This window comes from Chironomus tepperi, unplaced genomic scaffold, assembly GCF_022539635.2.
Source record: "Chironomus tepperi strain 1889 unplaced genomic scaffold, CSIRO-AGI_Ctep_v1 contig_445, whole genome shotgun sequence".
NCBI classification, from domain to species: domain Eukaryota; kingdom Metazoa; phylum Arthropoda; class Insecta; order Diptera; family Chironomidae; genus Chironomus; species Chironomus tepperi.
The window spans coordinates 2,131,202-2,142,820 of record NW_027226567.1 but is presented as its reverse complement, the minus strand read 5'-3'; the positions used below and the strand labels follow the sequence as shown (position 1 = coordinate 2,142,820).

General features: G+C 35.7%; 1 protein-coding gene across 1 annotated transcript; it reads right to left on the bottom strand.

The window, feature by feature from the left end:
• Window positions 1–763: 763 nt before the first annotated feature.
• Window positions 764–8,877, bottom strand: kto (mediator complex subunit kohtalo). The gene is made up of 7 exons (XM_070650110.1): window positions 7,164–8,877; window positions 5,232–7,089; window positions 4,679–5,177; window positions 3,709–4,623; window positions 2,539–3,644; window positions 1,361–2,470; window positions 764–1,183 (listed from the first exon to the last, which is right to left on the bottom strand). The coding sequence occupies exons 1-7, from the start codon at window positions 8,790–8,792 to the stop codon at window positions 1,026–1,028; spliced, it is 7,275 nt and encodes a 2,424-aa protein (XP_070506211.1). The 5' UTR covers window positions 8,793–8,877; the 3' UTR covers window positions 764–1,025.
• Between the last annotated feature and the right edge of the window lie 2,742 nt (window positions 8,878–11,619).

Here is an 11,619-nt window from a genome sequence, read left to right as displayed (position 1 = left end):
AACTTTAAGAAATTGACCTCAAAAAATGATTTTAAAATTTTGAAATATTTCTGTAAACTTTTTTTTAATTCCTTGTCCAAATTGTGTATTTAATTTAAATAAATTATTTTCATTTTCAAACCAAAAAAATTTTTGAACTTATCAAAATTGCAATTTTTAGTTTTTAAACTAAGAATCATGATAGTTTTGCCCTTTACCTTAGTATAGCATAGGTTAGATCTCAAGCTGGATGTCGAGGACACATTGTCTAAGTCTAGTCTGACACCACATTTGAGCAGCCATATCTAAAATACCCGATACCCAAAAGACACACGGCATGAAAAATTCGGAAAATAGTGTCCTTAGGTCAACGCAACTCTTATTTTTATTCAGAATCAGCAAAATTTAGTCTCTCGTTAGAGTCTCGCTGGCTTGGAAACACAATTTTCCAACTTTTTCACTTTGATTCTATCATAATATTCAGTTTTTAGATATTGTCAAAAGTGCCTACGATAAGCAGTAATAAACTCGTTCTGCCACTTAGAACATGACACATTGGGCCCAAAAGTGAAAAATTTGGTAAAAATTCAGCTGATATGGTTAAGTTATAGACACTAGTCAGTATGGCTGTCATCTAATCAATTTGGAGTATTTTGCCTAACTCCTTTACATTATGATTAAGTTTCTCGCTACTCGCTACAATGTGCTGCCCTCTGATTTGAGTCACAAACGTCTAATTTCGTCAACGTTATCATCATCCAATAACCAGTAATAAAACAACCAATTATTTTCAAGATTTATCAATATTTTTTACGGGTTTATTAAATAATTTTGTATCCATAATTAATTTTAATACGTTCATTTAGTAAGTGATTGAGTGCTTTTTTTTAAATTAATTCATTCCCACCAAGGATTCAAAACTTTGGTGTCAACTTGATTCTTTTGCAAGTTAACATCCAAAGCTCATGACATCCTTAAATCCCCCGTGTTGATCTTACAATAACGAAAATCTTATCTAGATCTTCAAAGTCAATTGATTAAAAATATTAGAATGGTCCTTGATTAAAATTTTGTTGTTGCTGCTGCTGTTGATTTTGTGGCTGTGTCATTGGCATCGTACGTTGTAGTTGTGCAACAAGTACTGGAGTTTGTGGTTGCATATTTCCACCTTGATTTTGTCCCATATTTTGTTGTTGTCCCATGCCTGTAAAAGATATTGATTTTGAGGAAATTAATATCGATTGTAAAGTACATCCTAGGCGTGGAAGCTTCGAGGTTTTGGGTCTATTTTCGTATTTCTAGAGTTACAATTAACGAAAATAGTCCCTGACATCTCTAAGTCTCCAATACTAAGAAAAATCAATTCCATTTTTCTATTTACAATCATCCTGACCTTGCTGATGTTGTTGTTGCTTCATCAACATTTGTTGTCTTATTCTCATGCCTTGAAATTGTTGTGTCGTTGTATTAACCATTGGCTTACCGCCTGGTTGTTGACGATATGGTGGAAGTGGACCTCCTTGTGGTCCAACATTCATGTTTGCATTCATAGTAACATTTGGTGCCTGTTGTTGTTGTTGCTGATGTTGTTGCTGCTGCTGTTGCTGTTGTTGCATAAATTGAGTTCGACGTTGTTGTGCCAAAAATTCAGCATTTGGAATTCTTTGTTGTGTATTAACATTTGGATTATTTTGTTGGAAGTTATTCATCATTCCAGCTTGTTGTTGCTGTTGCTGCTGCTGCTGATTCTGCATTCCACCTTGATTAGCCATAGCTGGATTATATCCACTGAAATTCTGATTCATATTTTGATATTGATTTGGATTAAACATTCCTTGTTGTTGTTGCTGTTGCTGCTGATTGCCAGCCACATTTTGTTGCTGTTGCATTTGTGCCTGCATATTTCCCATCTGATTTCCAACATTCTGTTGTTGCATCATGCCAACATTTTGTTGCTGATTCATAGTATTTCCCATCATTTGATTTGCTTGTGGCTGTTGCTGCATCATTGCTGGATTTTGAGTATTTTGTCTTTGCATCATGTTTATTTGTTGTTGTTGCTGTTGCTGCTGTTGTTGTTGTTGCATGCCCTGCATGCCTTGTTGTGCCATTGGATTCATGACATTCTGCTGATTCATTATTCCGGGATTTTGATTTGCAGTCATCATAGTCTGCTGATTTGGAGTCTGCATCATCTGATTTGGTGCTTGTTGTGCACCCATTTGCATTCCACTCGTATTTCCCAATTGTTGATTTAAAATATCCATATTCATTGGCTTGCCTGCCATACGTGGACGTTGAATCATTGGTTGAGCTGGACGTTGTGGCATTTGTTGCTGCATTTGTGGATTCTGATTTTGCATCATTTGCATACGTTGTTGCATGTTGAATGGAGCATTTGGTGCTGTTGGATGACGTTGGCGCATTTGAAGCATGTTCGACAATGCCTGCTTTGATTGAGTCATTTGTGGACGTTCGTATTGATTCACCACTAGAGAATTGTGGATATAAATAAGAAGTTATGAGATATAGACCAAAAAATAAGGCACAAATACTTACTCTGTGGAGCAGGTGCCATATTAGTTTGTGCACCCATCTGAACATTCTGATTATAAAACTGTTGATTATTCTGTGGCGCTTGTTGTTGTGGCTGTTGCTGCATTTGATTGTAGTTATTCCACTGTTGATTCTGCTGACCCATCTGATTTATATTCATATTCATATTCATGTTCTGTTGATTCATATTCATTTGACCCATCTGATTCATTGTCTGCTGTTGATACTGCATGTTCATTTGTCCCATATTTGGATTATTTTGACCCATTTGATTCATCTGCATTTGATTCATATTTTGACCCATTCCACCCATATTCATCTGATTATTCATCATCATATTATTTTGCATCATATTCATGTTGTTCATTTGTTGTTGCTGATTTGGATTAAATTGTTGTCCCATCTGTTGATTCATCATTTGATTTGGAATTTGTTGTTGTTGCATTATTGGACTTATACCATGATTTGGTATTTGTTGTGGCAATGGATTAGTTTGAGTTGGTGTAACTGATGCTTTTGGTTTTCTTGGTCTCTTTTGACCTTTACGTTTTGTTGAACCTGGTGCAGCTGGAGATTCAACAGATGATGGTGTGTCAGCCTTATCATCTCTATGATTGTCTTTTGATGGCTCTTCTTCAACATCTTCTGGTGGTAATGGAAGTGGTTCATAATAGTAACTTGTGGACTTTGCGAGGCTATGTGTATGGTACTTTAGCAATCTATGGTTCTCTTCATAGCTTAATGGCTTTCGTTCCATCTTAACAGCACCAAACCATGACCATAATAGAGGTGCTGGATTTTTGTGACCTTCCAATAAGTCCCACATGCTGACTTTCTCTTTTTCAGTCACTCTCAATCCTTTCGTATCCATCAAGCTACCAACAGGCTCACAAGCAATTACTTCACATGTGTTTGTACATGCTGCTTTAGCATGAGGAAGTAATTGTCGTACAAGTTTAATTGTTGAGTTGTTCTTATCGGCTAGTTCCTTTCTGAGCTTCTTCATTAAGTTCGTGTACAGCTTCTTATTTTCATCCCTTTCATTGTCTGTTACCAGAGTTGAGTGGATTAAAGTAGACAGCATATCTAGTGCTGTATAGAATAGTTCACTGTAAGAGTTAGACATTCAGATAAGACTTTGATATGAAATTACATGAGCATGTGAATACTTACGAATTATTATTGAGATCAATAACTCCCTGACTCATTAATTGAGCGAACAGCAATGCCCAGTCAGTAGTCGATGTTGAATTCTTCTGAATAGACTCAAACATGCCACCGACTAATGAAAATCTCAATTGTAAAGCACTCAGCATCTCTTGACGTCCAGTTGGATCATCAATGCCGCCAACATTTTCTAATTCCTTATTCTGAAGGAACTGAGAGAGCTGAGAATGAAGTGACTGCAAGAGTCCTTCCTTTTGATCATCTTGACCACGCAAACAAGTCAGCACTAATCCAAGGAATGGCTGATTATCAATTTGTGGACTTTTCTTTCGTCCACTCGGTGAGTTTTCTGAATTATCTGAGGATTTATTCTTAACAGCAAAACTATTTGTACTTTCAAGGACTTGTCCAGCAACTTTTAATATTCTTCCTTGTACTTCACTTGGCAGCTTACCAACTAATGGTGCAACTAGCCAAATCGGTGGTTTATTTTTCGATAACTTACGTTCCTCATTCGGAATAAAGACATCAATTGCAGCACGTGCAACTGTATCAAGCCATGCTGAAAATTCTGATGAATTACTTTGTGTCTGTTTGTACATCAACTGTAAGTCTAGCAAAGCAATTCTCAACGACCATTGTTCGAGGTTGTCAAGAATCCGAGCAATTTGTGCTTTTTGATCCATATTGGCCTCAATTTTTCCATTTGTATCCTGATCATAGACGATCATATGAAGCAGCCTCTGTGCTTGTTTATTAGTCAGCATGTTGTCAAGTAGAATCTCGTCCTTACACATCTCATCACAGTTCTTGAGACAGCATTCGAGGACCCATTCTTGAGTACAAATCTGTTTGAGTACGTGATGGGCAAACTCTGATAGACTTGGTGTATTTTCACTGCTGTTGAAGTTACTTGATGACCTGTGAATGTGAAAACTAATTATGTCCAAATTGTGATTAAATTCCAAAAACTTACCCTAAATCAAGTCCCATATTATCATCATCACCAAGCATTCCCATATCCTCTCTAGTTCCAAGAATGTGACTCAAATCAATTGGTCCACTCATACTCTTCGGTGTACTTCCTGGATGAACAGGTGTATTTAGTCCACTCTTCTTTCCACTTCCATGCGAATTCTTATTTACTGTAGCATCAGCAACAACAAGAATTGCCTTCAATACTGCCAAAACAGGTGCAACTGGGATATTCTTTTGTGCACCACCAAGCAACAGTCGATCACAACTTAACTTTATGTTACTGTTCATTGGACCGACACTTTGAATTGGTGATGTACTAACTGAGTACATTGAGGCTTGTGGATACTCAATAGCTTGAAATAATCTCAACAGAATGTGACAAGTGAGACGCGCACTTGCTTCAGCTTCATTTGTTAAGGTTTCATTTCTGCACGAGAGCAGCAACGCTGGGAGAGCAACAAGTGCAACGAAGTCCACTAATGAGAAGCATTGACGAGCTGGAAGGAGAAAGAATGAAAAATAAGCAAAGGTCAAAGTTAATCAAGACTCACCGATCAAAATGCACGTAAATACAGCAATAGAATTGTAAATATGTACATTCTGTAGATCCACATTGTTAAGTATCTCCATATAATATCCAGTTTCACTTTTTGTATTACATAAAGCTCCAAGTGCTCCACACCATTCAGCACTTAATGAATTACAGCAAGCTGTTAATTCTGCACACATAATTGCAATGTCATTAAGTTTGTCGTTATCCGATTCACGACAAACAGCAATAAGTGCATTACATACAAAACTGTATCGATTAAGTGGCGATTCACTAAGCTGTCGTCCCCAACTTGATTCCGTTTTTCCACCACGTTTTGGATTTGACAGAATTTCACTCATGAATTGTGGATTGTATTGTTGTGGTGTCGGTGACAGCTTTATTGGCGCATAAATTGTCTGCTTAATTTTTGGATATGCATTATGGAAAGGTTCAGATGGTGGCTTTGTCCTTAAAATAGAGCATGCTAAATAAATATCATAAAGATATGCTAAAATGCATCTTTCAGCTGATGTACAATCGGACGGATTACTGACGTGCTTAACAACTTTACAAAGTCCTTCAAAGACAGCAGTCGTTTGTTCTGGCGAGAGTAGTAAGCAGCTATTGTATCGTCTTAAAATCCCAACAACATAAAGACTTAAAGTTGTCGTGTAGTTCTTAATTAAATTAGAATTTTTAGCCATTAATTGAGCTTCAACATCTGGCAGTTCCTTTAAAATCTGTATGCACATGTCAATAACACCATAAATATTCAATGCAACTTCCATTAAATCAAATAGGAATGCAACATGTTCAGCCACTGGTAAATAGTTGGAATTTCCATTTGCAAAGCTATTAAGCATTTCTTGAACTGTCACAGCACATTGCCATGTCACATAATGTTGATCAAAATAGCACATTGATTGACATTTATTGAGTGTTGACTCAAAATTGAACTCACTTCTTGAATGTTTTTTGACCTTACCGCCCTCATTCACGTCAATGCTAAACTTCTTACTGAATAATTTACAAATTTCTTTTGACATTTTCTTTACGGAATGTTTTCGTTCATCTCTCTCCTTACCAACGCCATAAAGTAAGACATAACGTTGATTACAGTCATGTTGGGATGCATCGTCTTGGGACAGTGGAAAATGCAATGTATATAAGTAGTGACGACACGCTCCGGCATTTGAGGATGATGAATTTTTCTCATTTGTGATTGATGTGATATTTGTGAGATTTTCATTGTCTTTTGGACTGTCGGGTGCATCCATTGAATTTTGTTGTCCATCCTTGATATTTTGGATGAGCTTTTCGAGATCATCATCGACATTTGAGTCATCAAATTCTTCAATTTTCGGTGGTCTTAATTGTGCATCAATGTCTGAGAAGAAATCGTCATCGCCAACATTACCTCCTGCATTTCCAGCTCCACTGTTACTCGGTTGATTCACAATAGATGGAATACTCTTATTTGCTATATTCGATGCAAATGTTGATGGTGGATTAAGTAAGTCTCCTCGGGATATCAATGTACACATGTAGGCATCATGCGAGAACACATCATTACGTATCAATTCACTGAACAGATGAACGAGATTCTTGAAATGATTTTTATTCTGCGAACTTCCATTCTCCTCTAAAACTGGTGCTGAATCAAGGAACTTTAAAAGAATTCCTTGAAATATCGGTGGTCCACTGGAACCAAAATCTGAGTCTTTATCATCACTATTCTCATTTTCATTCGATAATACTTCATTTTGTCTTTTGTCAAGAAGTCTTGCGACTGCCATTGAGCGATGTTCACCCCATCGATGTGTCGACACTGCCCATTCGCAGAGGATCTTCACAGTATCCTCGTCGATGTTTACGTCCTGAAAAGAAAATAAATTGAAATTTTGTGGTTAATCAAATGTAAAGACTGCTTAGTCATCAAGCAACAACTTACATATTGGAACTTATGGTCTTTGTTCTCATTACCCTGATCCTTCGATGGATCCGGCAATGGTGCAAATATCTTAGCATAAAGTGTATCTAACGAATTATTACTATCAATCTTATCGAAAAAATAGCTATCGAGTGTATCTAAAATAGTCAGCAACTTGACTGTTGCATTTCCAGTCAGATTCTTCCATTTGAACTTGTCTGCACACCAGCGAGATTCAGCTTGTTGTGATCTATGTCTGATATTCTCTTCAGCAATCTTCAACTTCATACGAAATTCGTTGTTATTTTTTGGAGACTTTTCAGGCATTGGTAAAGTTGATGGTGACACTGGCAAGTGATCAAGTGGACTTCCAGTCAGTAATGATGGACGATTCTCGCCAACTCCACTCCAAATGAGTGCTGTGGGACAGTCGAGTGTGATAACTTGAAGGATACAGCTAAGTTGTAATACTGTGTCGCGATGTAATGAGCATGTCATGTACTCCTCTAATGCCTTCTCATATGGACTCATATATTTTTCAACAATCTCACCATTTTTATTTTCCTGATCAATTTTGGACTTTTCATCAAAATTTAAGTAATTCATCATGTCGTTGAGCATCGATGACAGCTTCTTGGCAGTTAAATAAGCCAACTTCCTTGATAGTCGTTCAGAATTTACAAAATCTTGCATATAACTCAATGTTAGTGGCAAATATAGCTTCAGAATTCCTTCCTCATTAGGCTGTGTCCTTAACTTATCCAAGAGATCAAGAATCCAGTTGAGGAACTCATGCTTGTCCAGTAATCCTTCCTCAAACATATACTTACACAATTGTGTACTGTAATTCCATTGTTTTAATGCCAATTTTTGCTCTTCTTGAGGCGTGGCCGGAATAGGAATTAATGACGATGTAGCACTAGCTGGACTAGCAAGTGGCGGTGGTACGGTCAATGTTTGTCCTGTTGATGGATTATTTGAATTTAAATTATTTGTATTATTTGTAGAACTATTTGTAGTTGACTTTTCTAGCGGTGGTCCTGTATGATAATATTCCATTAATTTTGGTATTAAATCCTTTAAAAATTTAATCATTGTTCCTGTCCATTCGGTAGCTGGATCAGGCATTTGACGTTTTTTGATCTTAGCTTCAGATACAGCGACCGTGTAAGCTGAGGAAAGCTTAATAAACCAAGCCGCTCTTTGTAATGTAACCTGATTTTCACATAGCATTGCAAAAATTTCTTCTTTCTTATTAAAAGACGGAGCTTTCTTTGCTAAACTGCTTAATGGCTTATTTCCAGCTAGATCCTTGAACCAGTTGTCTAAGGTTTGCTTCGTACGTTGCGTTACAGGCCAAAAATTGTCCTTCAAATTATGTTTTTTACGCCCTGAATCGGTCAATGTTGAAAGTTCCTCTTTCTTAGCTAAAATTCCATTAAAATAGGCACCGACTTTAGATGCTGTGACATTACAATTTCTAGCAGTCCCAAATTCTTCCTGAGGTTGATTTGATGCTGAAAATCCATGTTTTACATTTACGGAGCTAAGCTCATCTTCTTTTTGCTTTATTTCTTGCGGATACACGTCCGCAGGACCCAATTTTGGTCGCTTTAGCGGACGCTTCTCTATATAAGTCTCACTAAACATTTTATTATGCTATATTTTCACTATTTAATCATTAAAAATGAATTTTTTTTTCTAAATTTTAATGAGAAATAAACTTTTTTTTTGCTATTTTGATGTCAGAAAAGTACACAAAGTGCATACAGAATCGGACAATACGATGTAAATGATGAACAGAATCAAAACAGCTGTTTTGAAACATTATGAGAATGTGAAACATAAATAAATACCTGAAACAGTTTGGAAAGTGAAGAAGCCGACTTTGTTTTTGTTTACTTTTTGCTCATTGCATGCTTTTCTCATGTGAATGGATTTAGATTGTTCGTTTTTGCGGGGATATTATTGGAACATATGTAAGGATTGTTTATGATGATCTGTTTCAGTTTCATTGTTTAGTTGAGCTTTGGTTTTGCATTGCTTTGTGACACTTTGTGCATTTATGTGTAGCTGCAACTTCAAATTTTTCAATGCTTACTATTTCCAAAAAATGATTTTATTTACTTTTCATTAATAAATAATTAATATTACAATCAACATCGATTATGGACATAGAGCATAGGAAGCATTTAGCCATTACCTATGTCACTCGTCCTTGCATGCAAATTTGTACAAAAATTGCTATTTTTGGAATTGGATTATTTACAACATTGTTCAATAATAAATAAATTGACATAGAAATTTCACGAACATTTCCACAGCACGATGGCAAGGTTACCGCCGAAAAATAAATACAATATATTTCGTGTCTCAAACGATACCTCAAATCCAAAACCCTCACCAACGCAACAGTGCCAAAATGATCCAAATTTTTTGTCCATTGATTCTTTGACTGATCTTGCAGCTTGCTCGTAATTTTGTGAATATTTCTCACATGCTGTTGTGATGATTTCAATTGCTTCATTTTTAATTTCCTCGTTCATGTCAGAGTGCTGGAAAAATAGAAATCTTTTAGTACGTCACTCAATAAAGTGTCTGAAGCACAACAGGAAAATTGATAAGCTGCTTTCGTTCATTCATAAAGTAGAAAATTTGTTTGTTTACGATGTTCATATAGACATATGTTAATGTGGAACTAGTGTAATGAATGAAAGGCATGCATGCAAATGTTTTGAAGACAGCTCAATGTTTAGAATTTAGGCGCATTTTTGTAACCGATTTGTAGAATTTTTCAAAAGTACAATTTAACGGTTTTCAAAAATTTGAATTTGAATTTTTGGATATTTTGGAGAATTTTTTAAATCATCAAAATACGTTAAAAGTCCTTTATGTCTTAGAAGACAAAAGAATGTTTTACATATTCATAATCATTACATGCGGACATTGAAAGCTATCCCTAAACCTTATATAAGTATCAAAAGCATCAGCTGACAATTCTCATCCATGCTTCCAAGTTATCGTCAAAAAACCAGCAATCAAACCACCTTTACAACATAAAAATTCCATCAAAAACAAGAAGTTAAGACCAAAAAAAGGTAAGTTTTGTTGATTTTTTGACGATCGGTAAGCATGGATACACTCATAACTTGAAGCTCGTTATGTTCAATTTTCTTTTACGATTTTTATGAATCAATAATTTCATTCACTCGAAGGTAAAACAAAAAGGCACTTTGTATTGCTATCCAAAGGGGGATGAATTGCGAAAATTGATTGATTGCTCGACATATAGTAGCAAATTGACGACTGAATGAAATTGTAAAGATTGATTACAATGTGTGTCATTCAATTTTATTGTCACATACCGAAAAATAGTGTCTATAAAATTAACTTATATGAGGAAATTGATCAGACAATGTCGTTACTGCATGCAATCATTCAATAAGATTGCGATTCTTTTGTTTTTATGGGACACGATTGATAATTGAAGAAAGTGGCTGTTAAATTGAATGACAGATCCGTAATAGATTGGAACAAAAGTAATTTGTAATTAGTTCCATGACTTCTTAATACCTTTACAAGTGCGTAAGTGTGGACAATCTTCTTATCCCCTTCAGCTCCTTCTTTCGGTAGATCGTCCATAGTCAGCCCACAATGTCCTTATTTTCTTAAGTTTCTTAACTCTTTAACCAACAGTTTCTTATCTTCAAACACTTTCGATGCACACAATTGCTGATTTACAAATGAAACTGTTCAATTTGAGGATATTGAAATCCAAATTATTTTGCGCTTGCGTTTCGTTTTTGAATCAACTTAGAAGCGTACTACATTGTTGAATTTTTGTATAAAATGTTTGTGGGATTGCTCGGCTTTTGCGTCACTTATTGAATGAAAGTTCATAATTCAGGGGACACCTGCCTCTATTTGGTAGTCATTTTGAAGTCATACTAAGTTTGCTGTCCATTTGGAATCTTTAGATTTTGATGGATCTAATTTACCTAATCTGTGTTGCTTGAGAATCCTTATATATCCAAAATACTTCCAAACTTCCAAAAAACAAATCAACTTGAATACCAAACCCACACTTATTCTCCCCTTACCCATCTCATGGCCGTATCTACTGAACAACCCCCCAAATACTTTTATTTATTTCAATGCATGCAATGAGGGTTGGAATTTTTCTCCAGCCTTTTGTTTTTCTTTCAGCTGTTCTTTCATATTTTGTTGCTATTTGCTACAAGTATCATGAATCGAATTTGTTTTCTTTTCTGTCATGAAAGTCTTTTTTGTCAATCAGTGTTGCTCATTATTTTTGAGATGATTGTTGTCATATATTTTGAGAATTGAAATTGATTTCAAATAAAATGGTATTTTGATAACAATAATAAGTGATTTGGTATGGTAGCGAAGTGGAATTTAGAGCCAAGTACTTAGCGATTGTGATGTTGATGAAGTTTCTCATTTCTAAGACATCAAA

Bases quoted from the DNA above. Each gene is read 5' to 3' on its own strand.
- kto (XM_070650110.1), bottom strand. From the start codon at position 8,792: ATGTTTAGTGAGACTTATATAGAGAAGCGTCCGCTAAAGCGACCAAAA. The intron at 5,178-5,231 runs GTGAGTCTTGAT...TTCTCCTTCCAG, and splicing joins ATTTACGTGCATTTTGATCG to CTCGTCAATGCTTCTCATTA. The intron at 3,645-3,708 runs GTAAGTATTCAC...TAACTCTTACAG, and splicing joins ATTGATCTCAATAATAATTC to TGAACTATTCTATACAGCAC.